Below are 14,439 nucleotides of genomic sequence, written 5' to 3' on the forward strand. Positions count from 1 at the left end.
TAAAGGGAAAAAATAGTCAGCTTTTCAGATTAAGGGAAACATAAAATATTGAAATAATTCTAAGTAAGAATAGTATTATAGCTTCTTAAAGATGGAAATTATGTTTCTTATCTCTTTCGGTATCACCTAAAACACCTAGTCCTATAGTCTTGACATAGTAAATTCCTAAAAAACAAAAAAAGGGAGTTGAAATTCTTAGGTTTACATAAGGCATCATTCATTCATACAAAGAATAATCATGAGAAGTTGTGGAAATAGGCTGGAAATTTTCTGAAATTATGTAGGTGACCTATAAAAGTTATAGAGTTGGGTTGGCCTTGCCATGTTCATTTACAATAGCAAATTAAAATTCACATATATTTTGTTAAATTTATTCCTAAGTATGTCATGTTTTTATGCCATTATAAATAATATTTAAAAATTTTTTATTCAAATTCATTTAGCCAATGTATATACTACATTATTAGTTTTTGATATAATATCCAATGATTTGTTAGTTGAATAAAACATCCAGTGCTTGTTGTATCATGTGCCCTCTTTAACTAAATACAAAACTAAAAAAAAACAAAAACTATTTTTCCACTGCCCATTGCTATTATATAAATATACAACTGATGTTGTACATAGACCTTGTATCCTGTGATCTTTCTTAATTCACTTATTCTGATGGCTTTTTTCCCCCCATAGATTTCCTAGGACTTTCTATATATACAATCATGTCATCTTTAAACAAAGACAATTTTACTTCTTCCATTTAAACATGTATTTCAGGGGCATCTGGATGGCTCAGTGGGTTAAAGCCTCTGCCTCAGGCTCAGGTCATGGTCTCAGGGTCCTGGGATCAAGCCCTGCATCATGCTCTCCACTCAGTGGGGAGCCTGCTTCCTCTTCTCTCTCTGCCTGCCTCTCTGCCTACTTGTGATCTCTATCAAATAAATAAATAAAATCTTTTAAAAAAAATAAACATGTATTTCGGTTTTAGTTTTTTCTTGTCTTATTGCACTGGCTAGAGCCTCCAGCATAATGCTGAAATGCTGAATAGTGAATATCCTAGCCTTTTCTCCATCATAGAAAGAAAGGATTTAGCTTTTCACCATTAAATATAAGTTAGCTGCAGGCTTTTCATAAATACCTCTTATCAAGGGGCACCTGGATAGCACAGCTGGTTAAGCACCTGCCTTTAGCTCAGGTCATGATCTGAGTCCTGAGACTGAGCCCCTCATTGGGCACCCTGTTCAGCAGGGAGCCTGCTTCTCCCTTTCCTGCTCCCTCTGCTTCTGTTTTTTCTCTGTCACATAAACAAACAAACAAACAAACAAACTAACTCTTTTTTTAAAAAAGGCCTCTTTTCAAGTGAGGAAGTTTCCTATTTTTAATTTGCTGCCATGTTTTATTATGAATGGGTATTAACTCTTCTCAAGTGCTTTTTTTGCAATGATTGAGACAATCACATGGTTTTCCCCTTATGCTGTAAATTAAATGAACTACATTATTTAATTTCAAATATTAAGTCAACCTTATATTCCTGGGATAAAACTCACTTGGTTATGATGTATTATCCTTTTTTATATATTCTTGAATTTGTTTTGTTAATACTCATTAAAGGTTTTTGTATCTATGTTCATGGAAAATGCTGAACTATAATTTATTTATATAATGCAGGTCTGTTGCTGAAAAAATATTCTCAGCTTTTGTTTTTCTGAAATTATCTTTATTTTTAAAGAGTTTTTGGCCAAACACATTATTCTACATTCACTTTTTTTCTTCTTTTGGCACTTTCAAAACAATCATTTCATTGAATTGTGGTATTTATTTCACATGAAAAATCAGCAGTCATTTTCATCATTTTCCCCTGTATGTAATTTGTCTTTTTTTCCTCTGGCAGTTTTAAAGATTTTACCTTTTAATTTATTATTATTATTATTATTTTTAAAGATTTTATTTATTTATTTGGCAGAAAGAGATCACAAGTAGGCAGAGAGGCAGGCAGAGAGTGAGGGGGAAGCAGGCTCCCTGCTGAGCATAGAGCCTGATGTGGGGCTCGATCCCAGGACCCTGGGATCATGACCTGAGCCGAAGGCAGAGGCTTTAACCCACTGAGCCACCCAGGTGCCCCTATTTTACCTTTCAATTTAACAATGATTTGAGTATAATGTACTTTTTTGTGGTTTCTTATTTATCCTGCTTGAGAGTCACTGAGTTTCCTGGGTTGGTGATTTTATACTTTCAGACAAATTTGGGAATTTTTCCACCATTATATCTTCAAGTATCAGTCTGTCCTATTCTTTCTTCTTTCTTTTGAGACTCCAATTGCTTATATGTGAAACTGTTTTTTAGGGTTGCCATTCCTTATTGAGAATTCCTAATTATTCCCTTATTATGCTCATTTTCCCCCTTTAAATGCCTAAATATATTTATGGCAACTGTTTTATAGTCCCTGTCTGCTAATTCCACCATCTGTCATTTTTGGGTTTATCTATTGACCAATATTCTTGCTTCTTTGTATGTCTAGTAATTTTCTATTGAATGCTTGACATTTTGAACTCTATGTGTTGTTGAATGGATTTTGTAGTCTTCCTTCATTTCATGTTAAGTATGTTTGGCTAAGAAGTTAACATACTTTTGAATAAGATTGATCTTTTAAAGACACTTCCCCCCTAACATCTGTTCCCTTAGTTTTTAAAGTCATTCTGTTTGAGAAAAACTTCTAAAATACTATGAAATAGCAAGGATTCTTAATTTATCAAGGCTTATGTTTTAACTTATTAAGGATGGGCATAGAGTAGCTTTTATTCTAGGGGCAGATTGGTTCTACTTCTAATGCACAGACTTTATAGAGTACCTTCTGAATACCAGAAGTGTTTAATGAAAGCTCCTAACCACCTGGAGCTCTGACAGTTGTTTAGCTCACAGACCCCTGGTAGCTGTAAACCTCCTAGTATTTGTGAGTCTTGTTTTATAACCTTTTATTATGGTAGGACTAATCAGATACCACTTACTCTGTAACAGCCAGAGGTGTAAATCCCAAGAGGGAGCTTTTGACCACTTTATATTAGTTCTCTTTATATTAGTTCTATATTAGTTTTATATTCGTTCTCTTCTCTTTTTCCTATGCTGCATTAGTTCTGTCCTCTTTTCTTCTATATTTTTCTTCTTTTTTTTTTTTTAAGATTTTATTTATTTATTTGACAGACGGAGATCACAGAGAAGCAGGCAGAGAGAGAGGAGGAAGAAGGCTCCCTGCTGAGCAGCAAGCCCGATATGGGGCTCGATCCCAGGACCCTGGGGTCACGACCCGAGCTGAAGGCAGAGGCTTCAACCCACTGAGTTACCCAGGCGCCCCACATTTTTCTTCTAAGAACATATCATTATTTAGTGAAAGGACCCAAATGAGAAATTAATTCTTGCAAATCAACCCAATGTTTTTTTACACTACACAATATTTTCTTATCTCCTGGAATTAAAATAATTCAATCCAGTTTTAAGTGGTTATTACTTGGTATATTCTTTGATTTCTCTATTTCTTTCTCTTTCTCCCCATCTCTCTCTCTCTCTTTCTTTCTCTCTCTCTTTTGGTGGATCTGCTACTTATTTTTATTTTAGAAAGATTTAGAACAGGTTAACTGAGAAAGCTAAAAACAGTTCATGTCAAGAATACCTATCTGATTAAAAGCTGTCCCTGAACCAGCATTCTGACCACACAAAACTAAATGATCCATAAAGTGTTTATAAGGAAGGGAAGGAGATTAATAACTTATTTCTTCTACATTTTTGATTCCTTACCTCATATCTGAGATCATATAGTTTGTTTCTCCTTGTGAACTATTTTAGCTTCCTTTTAGCGAATGGGTTTAGCCTCTACATATTTTTATTCTAATTTAAGAGCCTTTATGTTGACGAAATCTGCTCCTAGAATGTAATGTTCAACACTCTCTGTCCACAAAATATCTATTAATTCATGTTTATAAAGCATTAGTCACTAAAAAAAAAACAAATTTTGCAATGTTTTATTGCCTTTTAAGGAAAAGAGAGATAAGGACAGGAGGAACAGAAATGAAACTGGTTTATAAAATGGGCTTTTAAGAAAGTATTTTTAAATTGTGCTGGGAGAAAAATAAATGATTAAACTAGATCTCAAGAGGTTTGGGTCTTCTATTCTTACCTGTGCAGCTGGATGTATTCTCGGGGTCTGTTGAGCAGGTGAAGGAATCTGTCAACAATCTTATTTTTTCCAACACCCTGTAATTACACAGAGAACATTAAGTAAAAAGAGACTTTTGTGGAGGTAAAACAAGCCAGAAGATCTTTTGCCAAAACCTACTTTCTCAAAGTTTGTACTGTTTCAGCTCATTATTAATGAAAATATGCACATATACATATATACACACATACATGTTTACATATAGCAAACAAATACAGCTACTCTGACACAAAGATTTTTTTAAAAATTTACTTCTAAATACACCAGCTTTGTTTACATCAAATACACTAAACATGCTCTTCTTATTTAAAAGGAACTTCATAATTATTTTTAGCCTTCTATAGATTGTTTTTTTCTGTTTCATAATTTTACACTTACGTTTAGACATTACAATACAATATTAACCATTTCAGATTTGAAGAAAGGCATCAAAAGGAATAAAGGAAGTATAAAAACAATGACTTTTCTTATCAGTTCTTTGGAAGTATGGTTTTCAGTTACAGGCAGATAAATATAATACTATACTTCTGTTTTAATCAAACACTCCTTTCTTCTTTTTCTATCCTACTTTCCAGTCCTTCAAAACAGTAGAAACCTAAATTATAACCAGTGTTTATTAATAAGTCTCAACCATATCTACTCTTGCCAGGAATGTCCTCATTTCCTTACCACTTATTGATGCTGAGAGTTCCTGTCCTTTTGTGGAAGACAGACTATTAAAAATGGAAACTGTTCCCATGTCAGTTCCCCATTTTCAAGTTTTCAAGTAGAGGGGGGAATACTCTATTAATGGAGTGTGACTCTTTTAACAAGTGGGTTGTGTGAGAAGAATAGAAGTGGTTAAAAAGCTAAATTCCATATATTATATGTTCCAGCAATAAATAACTTATTAATTTCTTATACCGTGGCAGACTCTATCCTAAGTATTTGCATGTGTCCTTTCATTTAATCATCATAACAGTTCCATGAGGTAGGTAGTATGATTACTCCAACCTCACAAATCAAGATACCAAGACTCAGAAAAGCTAAGCAACATGTTCATGGTCATACAGCTAGTCATAGGGGAACCAGGATTCAAATCCGGGTCTGTCTGGCTCTGATGCTCATGCTTTTAGTCCCAACATAATGGATTATATTTCTTTCAGTCTGAAATTTATTTAGGTAAACTAGGCCTTGAATTTTATCTTTCCCCACTTCCAGGAATCTATCCTAAAGAAACAGGCAGATTAGGGAAAGGCATGGTGCTGAGCAGTGAGGACAGAAGAAGCCCAATAGAAGGAAACAGGCATTATTATTGATATTTCTGCTACATCCTCAAATATCTTATAAAAAAAGGCATTCTATAAGCACTAATGATAGAAATTCAAATCAACCAAATGAGTATTTATTGAGCATCATCAAAGTCCTAGAACTGTGACAGTTCCTCTAAGATAAACAAATTCTCAAAGAAATTATTAGAATTTGTCCTTCACAATTCTCAAAAGGAGGCAAGACACATATATACATGTGGAGCACAGAAGACAAGCCACCAGGGTAGATAAATAAATGTTAATTTATATGATACAGGTTCTTTTTTCCCCCTTTCTTTTTTTTTAGGTAGGTTCCATACCCAATGGAACTCACAACCTTGAGATCAAGAGTCACATGCTCTACCAACTGAGCCACCTAGAAGCCCCCTATGATACAGGTTCTAACAGCCTTAGAATCTTTCTCTCTTCTCTTCTCTTTGACTAAATATATCATAAGATGATAGATGTAAGAGAGGTTAAGGGGACTGGACTGATTACCAACTACTTAATAAATAAGACAGAGGTATGTAGCACACATAGAAAGTAGCAAGCAATTAAGATCCATTGTACATCCTCAATTCAGAGAGAAACACAATGAAATCAATGTTTAAAGAAGGTCAATATGACAATAATATGCAAAATATACTGACTGACAAAAGGAAAAACTGGATCCAGGAGACGGGCTGTTTATTTATTCAACATAGAAACAAACATTTAGGGGCGCCTTGGGTGGCTCAGTGGGTTAAAGCCTCTGCCTTCGGCTCAGGTCATGGTCCCAGGGTCCTGGGATTGAGTCCCGCATCGGGCTCTCTGCTCAGCAGGGAGCCTGCTTCCCTTCCTCTCTCTCTGCCTGCCTCTCTGCCTACTTGCGCTCTCTGTCAAGTAAATAAATGGAAATTAAAAAAAAAAAAAAGAAACAAACATTTATTGAGCACTGGTATGTGTCAGGAGAGAGAGCAGTGAATAAGGCAGATAAGGTTTCTGCTCCTATGGAGCTTCCATTTCAAGAGTGTGGAGACAGACTGGAAGGTAGATTAGAAAAGTGGGTAGAAAGGCAGCAAGATATAATTAGACAACTAAATAAATAAATGAGACAATGATCAAATAGGGATATTCTCTATATACAATTAAGATAGGGTGAGGCAATACCAACTGGGTGGTCATTAATATTGATTTAGAAGTGAAGACTTTTCCTTAGGTAACTGAAAGCTAAGATCTAAATAACAAGGAGCCAGTTCTAGGACGATTACAGAAGGGGCATTCCAGGAGAAGAGTGGCTACAGCTGATCCCCTAAAGTGGAAATAAGCTCAGGATATTTGAGGAACAGCCAGTGTGTTCAAGTGTTGTGGGCAAGAAAAGAATATACAAGATAACTAAAAGTGTAGGTCTGTGGGGCACCTGGGTGGCTCAGCTGGTTAAGCACCTAATCTTGCTTTTGGCTCAGGTCAAGATCTTAGGGTGGTGAGATGGAGCCCTGCGTCAGGCTCGGCACTCAGCAGGAAGTCTGTTGGAGATTCCCTCTCCCTCTGCCCCTACCCCCTGCTCTCTGTCTTTCTCTCTCTAAAATCAATAAATCTTTTTTTTTTTTTTTAGTAAGTAGAGTCTAATCAACTAAGTTTTACAAGCCAAAGTGAAGAAGTGGGATTTTATTCTATGAGATGGGGGGGGGAGCCATTTTTTAGCAGAGAAGTGACATGAACTAATATAGATTATAAAAAAATCACTTTGGTTAGGTACGGAGAGTGAATTATAAAGGAGGAAGGAAGGAAACTGGGAAGCCAGTTGGAATGCTACTGCAAGAGTCCAGGTGAGAGATGGGGATGGCTTAGATTAGGGGGGTATAAATGAAGAAGGACGGATTCCAGGTGTTTTTCAAGTAAAGGTGACAAAACTGGTTGATGGACTGGACACAGGAGGATAAAGGAAAAGAACCATCAGAGATTAATTCTAGATCGTTCCTTGACCAAAAAGATGGGAAAGACTAGGGGAGGAAGACTCTTCTCCCACAGGAAAATCAAGAGCTAATGCTATCTTTCTCCAAAGCACTTATTATCATTTACAATTCTAACAACATATTTACTTGTGTGTTGTCCTATTCCTCAACTGTAAACGTTAGCTCCTCGAGAGGCTTGTTTTGTTCACTATCGTATTGCTAGTGTCTAGAATAGCGCTGGCACAGAGTAGGCACTTGGCTATTGGTCAGATGAATTAATGATATCTCCCTCTCTATAGCTGTTTGTGAGAGCAACCCCTGTCATCCTCAGTACTTCTCATTCCACCTCTCAATTTGTAACCAATTTCTCTCATTTCTGCCTCCAAAATATATCTTAAGTCTGCCAAATTTCTCTGGAATCGTTTTAAACCAAAGGAATGTCATATCTTGTCTAGAACAGCGCTTTTCAAGCTTTGATTAGCAAATAAGTCAGCTTTGTGATCTTGTTAAAATGCAGACTGATTCAGTAGGTCTGGGGTGGGGTCAGAGACTATGTATTTCTAAGACATTTCCAGGTTGGCACCAACGCTGCTGATCTGCAGACCATCCTTTGTGCAGCAAGAATACATACCGGCAATGGTCTTAGAACTGAGCTCCCTACATTCATTCATGTTATTTTGAATGTATTTTCCAAACTGCTGCTGGAATAATCTTCTTAATGGATAAATTAGATCATGTCTTAGATCAAGAGTTAGATAAGCTCAACCCCATCTGATAGCTTCTCATTGCATTTAGAATAATTTTGAAAATCCTTCCTGTCGCCTGCAAATTCCTACATGCTCTACCCATCCCTCCAGCCCTCCTGTGTCACCCTTTTCCTCCCAAATACCGTTCCAGTCACACTCAACTTCCTCCAGTTCTTAAAAAGAATCCAAGCTCTTCCTACCTCAGGGGCTTTGCACAAGCACACCCTTCTCCTTAGGGAGCTTTTCTCTCACTCACCATCCTAGCCATTCTCATTCATTATCTTAATTCCCTTCCTCACAAAGGCCTTTACTACCTTCTCATGTAAGTCAGGTCCTTCCTCATCTCCCATACTTACCTGTAATTTTCCTTCTTAAGCGCAAATAGATTTATATGTGCGACAACTTGTTTAAAGTCTCTCTTATCCACTGTTGTGTGAACCGGAAGTGCCATGCAGGCAGAGACCAGGCCTATTTACTGCTCTATTCCCAGAGCCCTGCACAGAGTCTGACACAAAAAAATGTACTCAATAAATATGTGTCCAATGATTGAATGAATACAGAGAATTTGGAAAGTACCAGAAAAGGGAATAAATCTCAGTAAGATAAATACTATGACCAAGTTTAAAAAGATAATGAATACTGCAAACTGTGACGAGTTATAGACCTGTAAAAACCGAACAAGGTTTGTAAATGATCCAATTTATACATTTTACCTACAAAAGAGTCAGTTACCAGAGCTGACTGTCAGACTGGCAAACACATGAAACTAAGAACAATGGATCATTTCACCCTCTAGCAATCTTTTTGATATCTAACTGGATCTCTCCCAAAATAGTTATAAGCCTAACATGGAAACAAAGAGAAGGAAAATATTTTCACATTTGCATGTCTACTACAAAGCTCTGTAAGCTTTAAATGGCGTGCTACAACAAACATAAAATTTTAAGTAGATACATTCAGATGAGTCAAATGTGTTTGTTAATGTATCACGTCTGTTAACTTCAATGACTCCAGAGAAAAGCAAGTATCATAAATGCACTATAATGTCAGAAATATAGAGGATTTCCTGAAAGAAACAAATCATGAAAAGCTACTATCGGGAGTTCCGGCTCCCTTCCCACCTCCAAAGTTACTGAACCAGCCAGGCTTTTTCAGACTGCTCTTGAGCAAAACACTGTTATAGGGCCTTATAAGGACCATAAGTGTAGGATGTGACATGATGTCCCCAGCTGCCACTAGGGAGCTCTTCTGCTGTTTTCTTTATATTAGGGTCTTCGGAACGTCAACCTCAGCTGTCTTCTTGCTCCATATACTCTCTCTGGGCAATCTCACTCGCTCCCATGACTGGAGTCATCACACATGGCTCACACTTCTTTCCTAAGCTCCAGCTGAGATCCCCTGTCCCGAACTGCCAATTGAACTTCTGCAGATGTTCATACTAGACTCATTATGTTGCCACCGAAACCTATTCTTTTTGCTTTTTAATCCTAATAAACAAGTGTATTGCCATGTACCCAGATGCTCAGTGAATGAATCTTGGAATGCTTTTGACTACTCTGTTTTTTCCCATGACCCTATTAAAAATGTCACTTGAACCTGTGTGGACTCTACCTGCAAAATGTTTTTATTCTTACTTCTCACTCCTTTATCTCCTTCCTATCTTCCCTCCCTCCCTTTCCTAATTCACCAACTATTTTAACACATAATTTATAGGTACTGTACTAGCTGAGCAAGATATGAAGGTAAACAACAACAGCAACAACCCATGGCCATACTCACAGCTTACAATCAAGTAGGAAACAGAGACAAGTAAGCAACTATAATAGATAAATACCCATAGCAAATGTTATGATATGGGACACCCAAGATGCCTGAAGATTTTAGCAAAGGGCTCAGGAAGGCCCACCACCCACCGTGATGTCTACTGGGGGACATCAAGGACTTAAAGAGGTAAAGGGGAGGAGGAGAAGGAGGAGTGTTCCAGGTGGAGAGAACAGTATGTGTGAAGACTTGAGGGTAACTGTGAGCTGGAGCACTGGACAGGTCTGAGAGAAGTCAAAGGCTAAAGCAGGAATGAGAGAAGAGAGTGGTAAGAAACAAAACAAAAATGGCTGGAAGGGTCTAGCCCTGGCAAAGCCTTGGAAGCCACTTAAAAGACTCAGGACTATTTCCTAAAAGCACCAAGAAGCCACTGCAGTACAGGAGTCATCAGATCAAAAGCTGATTTTTGGAAAATCACTCTCGTATCATGATCTGGCAGAAAGAAAGGAAGAATGAAAGCACAGGAAAACAGTTTGGAAACTCCTTCAACAAATAAGAGATGATGGTGGCTTCAACTAAGGAGCAGAAGAAATGGAGGGATTTAAGAGATATTTAGGGAAAAGAACAGGATTTGATGATGAACTGGATGTGGAGATGAGACAGAAGTCAAAGTTTCTATCTTGGGCAACGGGGCTGGGGAGGGCAGGGGGCGCGGCTACTTACTGATAAATGAAGCAGGGCAGGAGGAGTACATTTGCTGGGTGGGGGAGGGAAGTCTAGTTTTAAAAAAGACAGTTTAATTTTGGCTTTGTTTACTTTGAAGTGCCTGCTTCCCATATCTGCTCCTTCCTCTCCAATGCACTGTCCCTACTCAAGGGCAGCCCACCTTCTTGCTCCAACTCTCAGAAAAGATCCTACTTGGTGTCCCTCTTCCAGACTCACAACAGGCCAGCCCACAAGTTGTTTAGTTATTTTTCTAAAACAGATCTCATCAGGTCATTCCTGACTTCATTTAAAAGCTCTGATAGTTCCTTCGAAGAAATGCTAAAAGCATAACCTCAGAAGGGATTTCTATAAATATCCTGAGCAAAAAGGAACAATTACAGCGATTTGCTCTTTCTCCCATCCAAGTAGTAACCAGGCCTGACCCTGCTTAGCTCAATTTGCTCTTTCTAATCGTAGTTTTCGCCTAGAACAGAAAATCCCAGGATTACTGTAATTGAATAAATACATAAATAATATCTTATTTTTCCATCATAAAAGTTATACATACTCATTTTCCTCACTGGGAAATGGAAAAAACAAAACATTACCCAGTGTGCAACTGCCAAAACAAATCTGCTACCATTTTCATTTTGTTCCTGTGAATATTTCTCTTTACTTGTCATTATTCTGTATGTAAAAATGTGTGTTCTTTCACAGAAATTAGCATGAAATAAACAGTTCTTACATCATTATTAACTCTTACTGAGGATAATACTTAGTGAGTGAAAATTTAAAACATGTTTTTTTAAAGATTTTATTTATTTATTTGACAGACAGAGATCACAAGTAGACAGAGAGGCAGGCAGAGAGAGGAGGGAGAAGGCTCCCTGCTGAGCAGAGAGCCCGATGCAGGGCTCGATCCCAGGACCCTGGGATCATGAGCTGAGCCAAAGGCAGAGGCTTTAACCCACCGAGCCACCCAGGCACCCCGAGTGAGTGAAAATTTAAAAAGAGAAAAGGAAGCTGTGAATGAGAGATCCAAAATAATACACATTGTCTCGGGACACCTGGGTGGCTCAGTTGGTTAAGCTGCTTTCAACTCAGGTCATGATCTCAGGGTCCTGGGATCGAGCCCCACATCAGGCTCCTTGCTCAGCAGGGAGCCTGCTTCTCTCTCTGCCTGCTGCTCCCCCTGCTTGTGCTCCCTCTCTCTCTGACAGATAAATAAACAAAATCTTTAAAAATACAAACTGTCTCATGAGAATGGCCTTTCTTTTACATTATTGTTCTCACTGTGTTCTTTCTGACAATCTACTAGAGAGAAGGACCTTCGAAGAGGTAGGAGTCCGATGGCACTTTAACTATAGAATTAAGACAAGTAGGGAATATATTATGTCCCACAGATAGGAATGAAACCGAGGATAGGAAGTAAACAACCTTCCAGTTTCTGTGAGAGAAAATACCAGGGGCCATGACTTTAAGAACTTTGCAAGATTCTGGGATTCTTTCAAATTCCTCAGGTTTATTATTTTAGTTATCCTGTTTCCTCAGAGAGATTAGCAGTGAAATCCTTTAAAGGAAAAGGCTGTAGTAGACTTGTCTTCCTGGACAAGAAGACCATCAGAACTTGGAAAATACCATCTGTATCTCATCAAGGAGGAGGAGGAGAAAGAAGTAGAGCAGGGGAAAAGACCTAAAGAGGAATGGAGAGCAGGCAAGAGAAGATGAGTCTAGGGATGGGATTTGGGCTAAGAGTAAATGTCCGGAATTAAACTTTGAAGGATCCCTGCATTAGCAGGTAAACTAGCAAGCTTCTATATCAGCCCTCTGTAAGCACACACAAGCATGCACTTTTTTTTTTAATTTTTAAAGATTTTATTTATTTGAGACAGAGAGCATGAGCAGGAGGAGGGGCAGAGGGAGAAGGAGAAGTGAACTCCCTGCTGAGCAGCGAGGCCCATTTGGGGATCAATCCCAGGATTCTGACCTGAGCTGAAGGCACACACTCTACAGACGGAGCACCCAGGCGCCCCCTCACTCAAGCATGTTCCTAATCAACCAACAGCCTCCAGAACTTTTGTGCTTCCACATCTTTGCTTATGCTGTTTGTTCTGACTAGAACAGCCCATCCTTCTGCCACCCAGCCATCTTCGTCCACTCACTCCTTAGTGTTCCGATGAAATGTCTCACTTCCCAGAAGTGCCTGACTCTCCCATTCACTTCTTCCCTTCTGCTCTGAGCACCAGAATGGTTTTCTCCTTTGGGTTCCTAAACCACTGTCTGACAGCATTCACCACACTGTACTCTAGCAATGCGTCAGGTGCCTGGGCAAGAGAACTGGCTCTGTGAGGCCAGGATCAGCTCCCAGTCCATGTGCTCCCTACGGGCGCCTCACATATAACCTGCAGGGAATAACTACTAAAATTTGAGAAAAGAAAGTAAGAAAGGAAAGGGAAGTCATGCGATGTGCTCCTGCTAAAGGAGGTAGAAAGCTGTTCCAGGAAGCTTCTGCTCCCTTTGTGCAAACAAAGAGGAGGAAGCTAACGTTTACGGAGCCCTCTGCTGTACACATACACACTCCTTCAGTGCTTAATCACTTGAATCCTCAGGCCAGCCCATGTGAGTCGAAGCTAAAGTACCTGTTTTGGAAAGACACAAACTTAATTCTAAGTAGTTAAGAACTCTGCACATGGCGGGATTTGAAGGCATATCCATTCTGACTGAATGGACTGGGCTGTTTTCTGTTTTGCCATTCTGCAAAAGAGAACGTCAGGAACCTTCTGACGTGCCTTCCTGAACTGATGTGCATGGGAGTTTAGATCTTGATGTCACAGAGTCAATTTCAGTTACTCCAAGGTTATAATAGCCTAGAAAATGAGTCCAGGAACTCCCTGTATGAAATCCTCTCAAGAGGGAGAACAGTGAGAAAGTCAAGTTGGATCTTTCCTTCTGCAGTAATTTCTAAAACAGACTCCAAGCGAGTGTTTACCACTGCTAGTGTTCACTTCCCTCACGTGTTTCCCTGAACTTAGGGCATTCCTTCCAGTTCGCCCTAATTATTTAATAACATTCGTGGAGTCAAATCAGTCTGTATAATATGTATAGATGATTTCTGCAGAGTGTCCTAATATCCTTTTTTAAAAAGCTACTATATGATTGTCATTAACAACTACCAACAGCAGTAAAAAATAACAAACTAAAGAGACTAGTATTATAGTAAAACCAGGAAAAATAAATTACAGTTGCTTTTTTTAAACCTTAAAATGTCCATCAAATGTTGATTCCTTGCTTCCACCTGAAAACCTTAATATACTAGCAGTTAAGAGACTTGGATTATACTCTCTGCTTCATCTGTCCCTAGATGAAGGTCTTTACCACCATCTAAGCCTAGATTTGCTCATTTGAATATAGAGGGCCTAGACAAGCTGATCTCTAAACACTATTTTTATTCTAATATTCTGTAATCCCATAATAAAATGTGAAATTACTGCTCTATGAATCTCTGGAAGTCTATTTTTCAAATTCTCTCAGTGAACACACATTACTTAGGTAATCAAAAAAAATTTATTAAAACTGAATAGTGAACAATCGTACACATTTGCACAAATGTCTTCCCTGTCACAGAGCCAAGGAACAGTACCCAGAAGTCAGACGAGAAGACATACATTTCAACTACATTATGAGTTTGCATGGCTCACAAATACACCGCCTTATAAAGCTCTCTGTCAAAGTCATAACCTCTTTTTCAAACAGGAATAACACAAGCCACATCCCTGAAATTTCTCTTTGAAATACTGTGTTGC

General features: G+C 38.4%; 1 protein-coding gene across 2 annotated transcripts in view; it reads right to left on the bottom strand.

The window, feature by feature from the left end:
- VWA8 (von Willebrand factor A domain containing 8) overlaps window positions 1-14,439 on the bottom strand; it is a 330,448-nt gene that overhangs the window by 157,025 nt on the left and 158,984 nt on the right. For both annotated transcript variants that reach the window (XM_080798346.1, XM_080798347.1), the window contains exon 21: window positions 4,163-4,239. In XM_080798346.1, the coding sequence (XP_080654472.1) occupies window positions 4,163-4,239 (77 nt within the window). The remainder of the gene's footprint in view (window positions 1-4,162; window positions 4,240-14,439) is intronic.

The sequence above is a fragment of the Martes martes genome (genome assembly GCF_963455335.1).
Source record: "Martes martes genome assembly, chromosome: 3".
NCBI lineage: Eukaryota > Metazoa > Chordata > Mammalia > Carnivora > Mustelidae > Martes > Martes martes.